This window comes from Branchiostoma belcheri, unplaced genomic scaffold (assembly GCF_001625305.1).
Source record: "Branchiostoma belcheri isolate BF01 breed outbred unplaced genomic scaffold, Haploidv18h27 scaffold40, whole genome shotgun sequence".
Taxonomy (NCBI): Eukaryota; Metazoa; Chordata; class Leptocardii; order Amphioxiformes; family Branchiostomatidae; genus Branchiostoma; species Branchiostoma belcheri.
The window spans coordinates 2,411,162-2,424,009 of record NW_017804021.1 but is presented as its reverse complement, the minus strand read 5'-3'; the positions used below and the strand labels follow the sequence as shown (position 1 = coordinate 2,424,009).

At 42.3% G+C, this 12,848-nt stretch overlaps 2 protein-coding genes across 2 annotated transcripts in view; both read left to right on the top strand.

Annotated features, from left to right (window-relative positions):
• The window catches only part of LOC109477516 (nardilysin-like), a 77,875-nt gene extending 77,585 nt beyond the window's left edge, over positions 1-290 (top strand). The window contains exon 35 of the mRNA XM_019778802.1: positions 159-290. Within this exon, the coding sequence (XP_019634361.1) occupies positions 159-290 (132 nt within the window). The remainder of the gene's footprint in view (positions 1-158) is intronic.
• Positions 291-6,207: 5,917 nt separating this feature from the next.
• Positions 6,208-12,848, top strand: part of LOC109477620 (glycine dehydrogenase (decarboxylating), mitochondrial-like) — a 29,818-nt gene continuing 23,177 nt past the window's right edge. The window contains exons 1-2 of the mRNA XM_019778964.1: positions 6,208-6,621; positions 7,427-7,505. Of these exons, the coding sequence (XP_019634523.1) occupies positions 6,346-6,621; positions 7,427-7,505 (355 nt within the window). The 5' untranslated portion in view covers positions 6,208-6,345. The remainder of the gene's footprint in view (positions 6,622-7,426; positions 7,506-12,848) is intronic.

Genomic DNA, 12,848 nt, shown 5'->3' with positions numbered 1-12,848 from the left:
CCCTAACCCATTCAGGCATAGAACTAGATAGGCACGGTTCTGGATACAATAGAGACTATCCAGAACCATGCCTGTGTACAATATCTGCACCACTGTGTCTCCATCAGTACATCAGATTCTGTAAGCATATATAAACCAGGTTTGTGTTTCCCTGACAGATGGATGAAGCTGATCTGCAGCTGGAGATGCTGCCTGTGGAGGAGGAGGAGGCAGCAGGTACCAACATCTCTGACATCCCTGCCTTCAAACGCGGCCTCACGGTCTTCCCTGTCACCCACATCACCTCATGACATATCCACCAATCAGAGAACACCTGATGACACATCTCCACCAATTAGGGAACGCCTGATGACATCTCCACCAATCAGAGAACATCTGTCAGAAAACACCTACTGATATCTCCACCAATCAGAAGGCTTGCATAACCTTCTGAAACTTATCCACCAATCAGAGGACAACAACATCTCGCTCCACCAATCAGAGGGGACCAACATTACCTGAGCTGCCGACATATCTCCACCAATCAGAGACTCACCAGTCAAACCATCTCCACCAATCAGAAAAAGACTTTTGTCACAAATCGTCTCAACAATTCAAGCAGATGTGCAATTGACTGCAATGCAATTGAATTTAATTAGGTCCACTGTATTCCTTGTATGAAGCAAAGAAACTTGTCTGTCCAGGTTTGTATTAGAATAAAACCTCGTCTGACATAATATTGGTGGTTTGAATGATGTTTCAGTGTCTGTTGTAACAAGGCTTCAGAGGCTCTACAAGTAAAAGTGTAAAGTCCATTCTGATGTTAACGTTTAAGTTATGTTTAAGTTATGAAGACGATATTTTTTCTGTCATTTTACCCTGAGTTGATGTAGTTTTTGCAAATTTACACATGGGTAAATGATTGTGATGTGCTTCTGCTTCTTTGTGGGAAAAAGTTGTTAACTAGACGCTCTGCCAATTTTCATTCTACTCCAAACAATTTTTCCTTAGTAAATTGGAAAAATTTGATAAGAATGTGTGATGTTGACATTATGTTTGACCAGTGACTTCATCAGGCAACAGAAATGTAAGTTATTGGTACCTAAGGGGTCTCATTTTTTTAGTATGTATCTGGTTTTAAGAGCTTGGGGGGCTTGTTATGTAAACTAGTACTTCACATTTAGATACTAGATACTGGTCTGTTAAAGAATTGAGATGCATGCTTCCTTTTTAATGTACTGTCAAGTAAGAGCTTATATTCCAAAATATGTACATTTTGAAGGGTTATATCAGCAATTAAAAAAGAAAAAGAGGAAATGTGTTTGGCCACATTGGTGGGGTTTTGTTCAATCTGCTTTTTATCATTATTCGCTAGTTGCTTCTTTGGTGCACAAATGGACATACATGTACTTTGAATCAGAAAATACTTTTCCAAACCTCTTTTGTCTTCTCCTAAAACGGTACAAAGTTCTAGTAATGTTCAATGAAAGGTGCTTTGGTTCTAGAAATGGTAAAAAAAAGCGTTGCTTAGGTTTAAAAAATTTTTAAATGTAGTAGAGTAAGTAGACACTGCAGCGGTTTAACACTGTTCATAAAGCGCCGACTAGTGGTGGTTTACGGTACTGCAGCCAATGGCCTCTGTCTCCTTTACACTAATTACAGTGGGACTGCTACACTCCCAGAGCTGCAGTACCTTCACCATCCACTTGGCGGCGCTAAATTAAGACCCTGTCACGATCAGATGCAGTCCGATTGTAACTTGGGAGATGGTGCTTGTATTTTGCAGCAACGCCAAATACAAGCACCATCCACACACTAACACACCTGTCCTTGGTGCTGAACACCATCCACTCAGGCTAGCCCGGGTGCGGCAAACTGTACTCTCCAGCAGACCAACTCCCCCGGCAAGTTATCTCTCTATTTGGTCAATTTCTAGCCTTTCCAGTCGCCTCCAGGGGTGCCATAATATACAGTGCAATTTTACGGATATACAGTGCAATCGTATTTGTATACAGTGCAATTTTACGGATATACAGTGCAATCGTATTTGTATACAGTGCAATTTTACGGATATACAGTGCAATCGTATTAGTATACAGTGCAATTTTACGGAATACAGTGCAATCCGGTACTTGTATACAGTGCAATTTTACGGAATACAGTGCAATCCGGTACTTGTATACAGTGCAATTTTACGGAATACAGTGCAGTCGTATTACTAGTAGTATACTAGTACTAGTATTTTACTTGTAAAATTGCACTGTATACTCTGGCACCCCTGGCCTCCCAAAGCCTGGTAGAGGCTAGCTAGTCCTGAGCCGCTGATGAGTGAGTATATCGCCTGATCTGCTCTGTGCCCGGAGGGTTTCCATTGTCCGTACGTCAGACACCAAACTGCCGAGTTAACGCGCCGTCCGCACGATATGGGCATTCACAAGCCGTAATTAGTGACCTATATATACATATATAGGTAGGTTACCTGGGTGTGTATGCCTTTTATTCACAGCTGATTATCTAACAAAATAGGCTGGTGTGTTACGCCGAAGGGCGGTTATATATACCGGCTGTACAGAATGACACAGATACAGAAAATACCATATACATACTAGTACTTGACAGCCTGGAGTCTTTGCTTCTTTTCCCTGGAACTCATTTATATACCATAATGTTATATACATTAAGACATACTTAAAATTGCTTTGTTTTGTTTTGTTGCTTGAAATAAGCCTAATCAAACTTCTCAGAAACTCTCAATATGTGTTTGACCGGAGATTAGTAGTGAGGGTATCGTGACTAGATAACGTCACAAACGCATGTCATTCATCCATTCATTCATTCATTCATTCATTCATGTAAAGTTTGGTTCAATTCAAGCTACAGGCCGCTCTTCACTTCAGCAGTTCAGACTAAGAAGTGAACAACAGAAGCATTCACAACTTCAACCCGAGCGTGCGAAGTGCTGGAGGCGTTTTCATCAGGGTTTACTGAAGGTTAACGACACAGATTTTTGTCCAGTCGGCTGGTTCAACAAAAGTAGCAGTTCAGCCACTGACACGTCGGGACTGGCGCGGGGCTGTCAGATTTACGTTTGCCAAAAATAACCCAAAAACCCTAACCTCTGCTTGGAGAGTGCATCCGACGTGGGGCGAACGTTGGATCAAGGATACAGGCGACCAACACGAAAAAACGTCTTAAAATCAGCGGCCGCAGTTTCAAGCAGATGTATTTGTTCCGGAGTGTTTTTCAGACGCGTTTTCCTTCGTTTTTTTACGCGTTTCAAAAGCCAGGTGCGAAGAGCTGGTGAGAAAATCCCCCGGATTGCAAAATCAGGCAAGCGGTCACGGATGACAGACATTTGTCAGAAAACCTACACACGAAACAATGGTCATGAATGTCATCTAATCCTGATGATGGTTTCTTTTGGCACCTGACGCTTCAGGCAAAGATTAGCAGACTTACCTAACGCCTGTTGCTGTTATTTAGGCAGACATGCCCGGACGTTCCGAGCAGACTTACAATTACACGGAGTTTATCGCCGTTTCGGTGGGGGCGCCGTTTTTGTTTTTGGTATATCCTGTGTTTGTGAAGTCGGATCCCGGCCAGCGTACTGAACTTCAGGTGTTGCCTAAGCTATCTTGTGATTTTGTTCCTACTGTGCTGCACGAAGACATGGGAAGATGTGGGGTGATAACACCGGTGTTACAAAATAAAGCGGGATTTACCAAAAAATTGGGTGTGTCTATACTGTCGCCGTCCTTCGCCTAAACTACAACCTCTATCGTCATCGGTAACCTACTGTTCGTGCACTAACATAGACATCGCACACAGACAGACACAAACAAACACACAGACAGACACAAACACACAGACAGACACAAACACACAGACAGACACAAACACACAGACAGACACAAACGCACAGACAGACACAAACACACAGACGCGCACGCACGCAGATAGACACACGGACACAGACAGACACACCCAAACAATACTTATGGAACGAACGAAAAGATCCACAAACATCTGCTTGGAGATGAGCCATACGTGTGACGTAATGACCAGCCTTAAGTGTGACGTCATAACCTTGACCCCGTTACGTCATGATGACGGCGTGTTCTGGGAAGGACTCGCCTCAGAAAAAAAACACCAAAATGCTCTGAAACATCACAGTCATCATCTCTTACGGCTCTTGTTGTCAGGCTGAGCGGAGTCTGAATTCTCAGAAGTCTCATCAGAATAATTAGAGGGGCGGGGGTGTTGCTAATTTTTAATCCAGAACCGTGCCTATCTAGACGTAGTAGTTTTATGCCTGAACGGGTTTTCGATAGTCTCCACCTGACTTCTTTTGCGGGGTGAATAAATCGTATAAATCGGCCTAAAAGAGAGGGTAGCCGGCCAGAGAAGCTCCATTCTGGCCGACTACCTTCTCTGGCCAATTAATACCGTTTTTAGGCCGATTTCTACTATTTATTCAGCCTGCAAAAGAAGTCTGGTGGAGACTAGGTTTTCGAGGTCTTGTTTGAGCAGAGATAGAATTCTCTGAAGTGTCATCAGAATAATTAGAGGGTCGGGAGTTTTGCGAAATAAATGAACCGTCCAGATCCGTGCCTATAGATATATCTATGTCCTTTGGTCTCCGCATATCCAAGAACAGAGAAAGTTTGCCCCAGGTTTTAAATACAGCAAACATCACCAGAGTCTCTGAATCATCCCAGTCGATCCTCCTCACCCCAAACTCTTGTTGTCTGGGCGGAGTCTGAATTCCCCGAAGTCTCATCCAAATAATTAGAGGGGCGGGAGTTTTGCTAAATGAACTGTCCCAGAGGGAACCGGAATCTTCAAGCACTGAAGCGAATCTTTCGCTAATCTCCAAGCAGATCTTTTGGTGGGGGTAAGACAGTATAAAATTGGCCAGTCTGTAACCATTTCCCCACCCATTTGGTGGTGGTAGAGACAAAAAAAGGCCATATATAAAAAGCAAACGATCTTCCACCGTCAACCTCTGCTTGGAGAGTATCTTTTGCTGGCTACTGGATGTTCCGACCGTGAATCTACATGTATACTTGTTTACTTATCCAGTGGCAGGTCAGATCCACACAAATTTGGCCCTGTCCTGAGCGGGTGAGATATGTGACCCCCTGTCCTCGCCGATCATATCACACACGTTACATTGCTGGTATGTAAGAGGGTGCGGGTTCGATCCCTGCTATGACATGTCAGCTGGCGCGGTTCTCAGACGTTTTATTTAATAGTCTGGCAAAAAGGCACGACAGACGAACGACAGAGAAAATACAACTCTACACTTGTTTACAACAGTTATGCTTTTCAAACAGACCGAGAAAGTCGGCATATCTTATTATCTATTCCTATCTGTTTTTATTCAGCCCCTTGTATTTCATACAATGTGCTTTTATAACGTTAACGTTGTTCTTCTCTACATTTATTCATTAACGTAACAATACTCGTTTACTGTTAAATTATCAGTGTATCATCTAGTGTTGTATAAATATGTAGGACCACCGGAAGAATAGCAACTATAGTATGTATGCTAATTGTGGAGCGCAATAAACTCAAACTCTAGATGGTTGTCATTCATGGAATTAATTAACATTTTATAGCTTCTTACATAACATTTAAATCAAAAGCTCGAAATATCCTTTGTGTTCTTTTTGCTCACTGCATATCAGAAAGAACTTCGTATCTTTGGATATTCATTCATTTTTATACTGTTAAAACATTGGTATTACCACAGTGAATTTTCAGTTGTTACGTACAATGCCGAAACAAATCTACGATCACTATGTGTCCCAGGTAAACATGGAAACAAACAAAAAGTCAGACACCACTTTTACTTAAGTGTAAAGTTTACTCAATGTGAAAGTTTACAAATACAACAAGGACCTAGAAAGGATCAACGTAAAAGTATGAATTATTATTTCATAACTGCTTTCAAATACAGATATTATATCGCAGTTTCGCCAGGACAAGGCTGTATCTGCGTGCAATTTCCATGACAGTTGTTACGAGCGCTTCAAAATAGGTCAGACCAAAAAACTAACCCGCAAAACTGACCCAAACTGGTTTGGGGTGTTATTATCATCCCACGATTGCGTCATTGTTTACTCCGCGCTGATTGGCTGATATCGAATCGGCTTAATTGTGATTGGTGGGAGGGACAGATCTCGTCCGTGTGAACTCTCGCGATAATATACGAGACTACGATGATTAAAATTTCGAAGAGTTTGTGTCACAGCCTCCACTCTTGTTCAGACGCACGCAAGCAAGGGGACATTGGTTCCGGAGGACGGTTTTTAGAGGTTTTAGCGGAATCTAGGACGTAACAACAATGCAGAGGCTGGCCAGATGTGTGACGGTGGCCTCGCGAGGCCGTACGCTGAAGCGGGCGGCGTCCGCCGGCTCCCGGCGAACTCTGACGGCGGCCGGCTCGCTACCGGGCGCCGAACCAAATTTCGCGCGAGTCGTGGCTGTGCCCTGCCGAGGAAATCCAGCCTGGCGTCCGATGCGGAGGGCCCCCGCGGGCTGGAAAGGATTTACCCCCGCCACGACTGCTTTGTTGATCGCCATATCGGACCCAGGGACCATGACAAGCAGGCGATGTTACAAGTTTTGGGAGTGAAGGTTGGTAGAAATTTTGCTGCGATCGTTCCGTAAACACGAGAACTTGATTATCGCGTTTCCGCTCCAGTCGGTTAAAACTGGTTCCACCGCTCGTCACATCAGTTCCGATCTCTTCACGGGGAATAAAACACGATTTTGATTGTGGTTAACATCGTGGCTACATAAGAAAACCCACAACTATAATCCCAGCAACAACGTGCACCAACAAATGAACAGGGCACGATCATAGGCCGGGTGAATATTTGCGTTTTTACCATCTATGGTCAGGAGAGCCCTAGATGGAGAGGCTGCTGCCCTAGATGGTCAGGTTTGCAGGGGCGTTGTTCGCCCGCGAAAATTCATATTTTCAAACATTTCCCCGCATATTTTCTGCACAGACTTATACCCCAGATCCCAAACTGTACACTGTTGTAGAATGTGAGGTAAAATTTAGTTAGTGGGAAATTATCGTGAATATTATCAATAGTAGAAATTTTGTAAAATCGTGCAATGGCGTCGTCCGAAGTAAAAAACGTCGTCTGCAAATTGCTTGCGTAATCACTTACCATAACATCCATATTGGTGTAGCGGGTATATTTTTGATAGCCTCTAGCAGGCTTCAGAGGAGGCTAAAAAGAGTAGAAATTGGCCAAACAGAGAGATAACATGCCAGGGGAGTAGCAAACTGTACACCTTTTGTGGACCAACTCCCCTGGCATGTTATCTGTCTATTGAGTTACTTTCTACTCTATCGAGCCACCTCTGAAGCCTGGTAGAGACTATATTTTTCATGATTTCTTGTGTTTTTCCTGTTTTCTGTGTACAGAGTATGGAAGAACTGATCGAGAAGACAGTTCCTGCTGATATCAGGCTGAACAGAGAAATGACCGTGGCGGATCCTGTGCGTAAGTAACCTTCATGAAAAATTATTTAACCTTTTCTGGTAAATTTCACATCATCAATCAGTTGCCATGGAAACAAACACACACACACAATCCCCCCCCCCCAAAAAAAATTAAGTCTGAAATATGATTCAAAGCATTTCCGCAATCTTACACTAGCAATTTAGTAATGTTGAGTTGAAAATATGAAAATGATATAGCATAAATGGGGAGGGGGGGTGCAACAGTATTAGAAGGTGGGGCAGAAGATTGAAAAGACATTTTCAGACAATATTGACATATCCTGGGGCCATTCTTGTCACCTCTAGTCAGTGAAAGGAAAATGTGGGATCTTTTGTACAACCGGTTTTACCACTACCCGCATCCGGAGTGGGAAATTCGGCAAATCAACTGTAATCATCAAAATGCACCCCATCAACTTGAAGCACTTTTGTAATAATTGTATGAAACATAATCAATGGTCATTGCAGACAATTTCAACAAATTGCCAATCTGTTATTTCTGATCAGGTACTGTACAGATAAAATCTGCTTTGGTTGCCTGATTTGCTCTAGGTTTGACCGGAGCTAGCTGGTTGTGGTTTGGCAGTTTTAGATAAGGGAGCCTTTCCACATACTGGGGCGATCAGATAGTAGTGGTCTCTCAGTCTGGTTCAAAACTGAGTACAGCAAATATGGCTATCAGACCTCAGAGTTGAGTACAGTCTGTATTTTTAGTTTTGTCCAGCTGGGCTCATTTTTAGTGTCGGTTAACAGAAGAAAACTCACAATCCAGTCTAGCCTGGTGTCCGAGCTGTCCAGTCACGTTGATGAAGGTTAGACATCCAGGTAATACAATACACCAAAAAGCAGTTACTCAAACAACTGGATATGATTTTGAAAACGTCAGACGTTTCAGCTAGTATCCACTAGCTTTCGTCAGTGACTGAGAGACCAGAGGGGAAATGCAGGTTCATAAGCACAAAATTGTGTCCAGTCTTTCGCGGTTGGGGTGGGTTTTCTTCAGGGCTGCTGAAGCTCTTCCCCGCCCAACTAAGCTAGGTTCCCCGGTAGGTTTTGCACAGCAAGAGTTCAAGTAGTGGGGCAAATCTAGCCTGGGTGCCATCCGATTTGTAAGGGCTACCCCGAAAAATTTTTTTGGCACCCAGGCTAGGGCAAATCAACTCCTGGCATACAAAACTCTATTAGCAAAGCTCTAGTCATTAGTGATGCATACCGGTTCACTGGACTTGGATCCGGACTTGTAAGAATGTTTAGGTTCAAGTCCAAAAAAACCTAAAAGTCAAGAGCCGAGTCCGGACTTATTACCATAAGAAAAGACCATTTCACATACCCCTTTTCTTTCCAAACCACCTAAAACCTTCCGTAGATTGTAAAATCTTTGATGCAAAACGAAGAAAACATTGCCATCGGGCATCGTCAAGTACCGGCCTCCATGTTATGTGGCCAAAGTTTCACCAAGACAACATTGCAAGGTTGCCAACATTCAATTTTGTATATGCCATGGGTTTAGGTCCGGACTTACAAGTCCGGACCTGAACCTAAAACGTCTGGACTTGAATCCGGACCTGAACCTAAAATTGGGTTTAGGTATGCATCACTACTAAGCTGGTGTGTTACGCCGAAAGGCGGTTATACCGGCTATACAGATACAGATACAGATACTAGTCATGTAACACTCCCACCGAATGACCAGTTGAGCTGGGCATAACACAGCCTATGGAAAATTAAGCCCCGAAGACAGCCTGCCCTAACTAGCCTCTACCAGGCACCGCGGATCGCTGGAAAATTGTAGAAATTGGCCGAAATAAAGGGATAGTATATTACCAGAGAGGATCCCGGGCCATAGAAGGTCCAATTCGCAACCCGTGGGGTCCGGTCAATTTCTACTATTTTTCCAGCGATCCGCGGTGCCTGGTAGAGGCTATGCACCGACCACTATAGACGGGATACCAGGCTAGTCTTTACTTTAGACAAGGAGGGCAGAGACTGGAAAAGGTGGATCTCATGCTGTGAAAACACCTGCGGCTGCGGGCTTTTCTTTGTAATTGATTTATTAGAGTTAATCACTAGTACCTCCCTGTCCCAGAGGGCAGAGTACAGGTTGTCACACAGAATTTAGGGCATCATTACATGCATATGTACAAGCATATACAGGTCAATCAAAGTAGCATGTGTGTTTTAACAAAGTTTGAAACATTCCACCACCATTCTTGTTTCAGGAAGATATACACATATATAATAATCTGATCTATGTATGATACCGACACTGCAAATGTGTAATGTGGCGTCTTTTTTCAAAATAATGCAGAAAGGGTAAGTTTTTACGCATAATTTAACCCTGTCAATCAAATGACACACCCCTTGCCCTGCCACGCATACCTACCTCTAATAACTTCTATTGAAATGCCTTGCATATTTCATAACCATTGTTTAACCAAACAAAAAATAAGGTATGCGTTACCGTAACCTGTATCATCAGAACTCCTTTGACACGTTGTTTATGTTGGAAATCCCTGGTTCTGTAAACTGGTGAGGTCGTTGACCTGACCCAGATGTGGAGCTTTGCGCTGTTGTCTGTGGGATGAGCACAGGTATGCAGGGCACCTGCCTGTTGCCATGCCAACAGCAACGAACAAAGGACTGACACAGCCCATGTGCATCTGTATTTTAATACATATTGACTTGTGACAACCCCTACATGCTATACATAAGGATATATATTAAAGACTGTATGAATATTAGAAACTCCTCCAACGATTTGTAAGTTGATACCTATCTCATACTAGCCACCCACTTTTGCATTAGGTTAGCCTTATGAAAATGTAGTTGACATGTACTTACTTAACTTAGTAGATGCCATACTTTGTACACTGTACAACTGTTGCGCAATTAAGTAATTATCATGAAATGGTTACTGTAATTCCTGATTGTTTTTCACAGTACTTTTATGTTCACTGTTTTCGTGGTCACTTTGTACGCATGCCTACCTACGCATTATCGTTACCAAATCATTTGCCTTCGCCCCTCCCTGAACTTGCTGCCACTGTGAAATTTGCGACCGTGAAGACAAAGTGAATTACTGTATTTCCTTTCCTTTCTATTTCTTCAGACTTCTGAATCGAAGTGGCGTTCGCTTTCTGAAATCATCACAATCTTTCACCTCAGTATCTGCTTGGTGACGAAAATGTCTGTTTTTTTTTAATGTTGGACAGTCTTACTGTGTGTTACTATAGCTGGATATTCTCTCACAGTATTTCTGAGGGGGAAATTTGTAAGTGTTTGGCCCTCTCAATGCTAACTTCTATTAAAAACACTGCAAACCTGCATGTAAAATAGGTCCTTAGCAGGGTGGAGGTTATATATGACGTTCTGCACTGTTACATGTGCACAGTTACGTACCTGTTTATTTTACTCTTCAGTGATTTTGTGTGTAAGTCCAAATCAGCTGTTGGCCCACAGTGCTTCGTAAACATTGGCTCAATGTGGTAAACAACATTTGTGGGCGTCGCCCCTATCTGGGCCGTGATTGGCTGATGCCAGGGGGTGTGTCTCCTGGCAGAAAACCAAGGCCTGCATGTGACTCCTCATAAGTTAAGGTTGTTGCAAAGTTTACTGGAACACAGACAAACATCTATATATCCATAGTCATATATAAGAAAGTAGAACATAAATACAGTAACAGTATGTGTAAAGAAAGGTAGTCCAATCTGAGGCAGTGGGTTCTTAAATGAGCGACAGTTTTGGAAGTCAGGTACCCATTTTACATCTGGGTGGAGTGAGGAAATTATTATAAGTTTTGTATTTAGTGTCTCTCCCACTTACACAACGTTAAGCCAAGAATGCCTGGGGATCGAACCCGTGACCTCTTGATCTCATTACTGCTAGCCTAGCCAATCGGCTATTGACCGGCAGGTGGAAAGTTCAGCCCCAGCCCGGAGGCTGTTGTTTGTTGTTTTTGCTGCAGTCCTTGGAAGTTGGACTGTAAACTCTGGTCCAGGTTTCACTGGTCTTATCAAAAACATGGTTGGAATTTCACCTGTGTTCAACCTGTTCAAGTGCTACAGACAACTGTCGTTATCAATTTTTTCTCACCCACAAAACGGAGCTGTTTTCGAACGATTAGATTTGTATAACTGGAACGGGTAATTATATCTAAGTTGTCTAAAACCTGGCAGCTAAATTGGGTTTTATGAAGTGGTACAACAGGCTAACCTGAGTTTAACCTTTTAAAAGCCCCAATATAACCTATAAGTTGAGTGACTGATGTTTACATTATCAGTAAGATACATTGAAAAGAGATAAATTTTACACAAAACTACACATTTTACATAAGGTACAGCTCAAAAATACACAAATATATAAAAACAGAGTTACACAAGGTAGAACTTTGGCAGTTTTTGGAGAAATGGATTTAAACATCACCATGTTTTATCACTGAATGCTCAATGATTACACATAGTTCACCAAGTATATGGCACTGCAAAACCCAACAAAACCCAACTATTTCTTCAACAGGGCAAGACTGTAAACCACTTAACAAATATCATAACATTCCATCCATAGCCTCTTGAGTTTAACCACAAACATCACAACAAAGCCACAAACACACCACATGTAGACATGTCCTTAAACTAGAGATAGCACTATACAGTGAATGTCCGTTCATGTTTATATGACCCTCTGAGTATGACAGATTATCCGGCAGGGCTCGAAATTCATTTCTGGGAATAGGTGCACTGGTACACACAACCTAAAACATTGGGTGCACAAAAATTTCTTGGCTGCACCATGTAGCATGTATAAGATGAAATAAGTAGAATGTCACCAAAACTTATGATTTATTTCTAAAGAAAAGTACTATGACAAAGATTTTATTGTTTTTTTGACACTTAAATGTTAAGAATATGCTATGTACTACTAGACATTGAACATCTTTACATACGTAAATTTACAAAAATATTTGGGTGCACTGGTGCACCCACAGAAAAAAACTGGGTGCACAGCTCCAATTCTGGGTGCACTAAGGTGCACACGTACCCAGTATTTCCAGCCCTGCCTTACATTTATTTTGGAAGGTCTGAATTATTTATAAGATGGGATGGACAGTCTCAGTAACAATACTGTACACAATAAGCCCAAGGCCATTGGATAATAATAATAATAAAACAGCTTTGTGCTGTGCTTTAAGGTTGTTCACGATTTATGCTAGAAAAACATTGTTGAACTTCGGGTGATATTTTATTGTGGACAGTGAATTTTAATGTAGTGGCATCAGTAAAACAACTGTTAGCATATTATTTACATCCAGGCACTTGGAGTTACGCTTTACTCTACTAGTATTTAT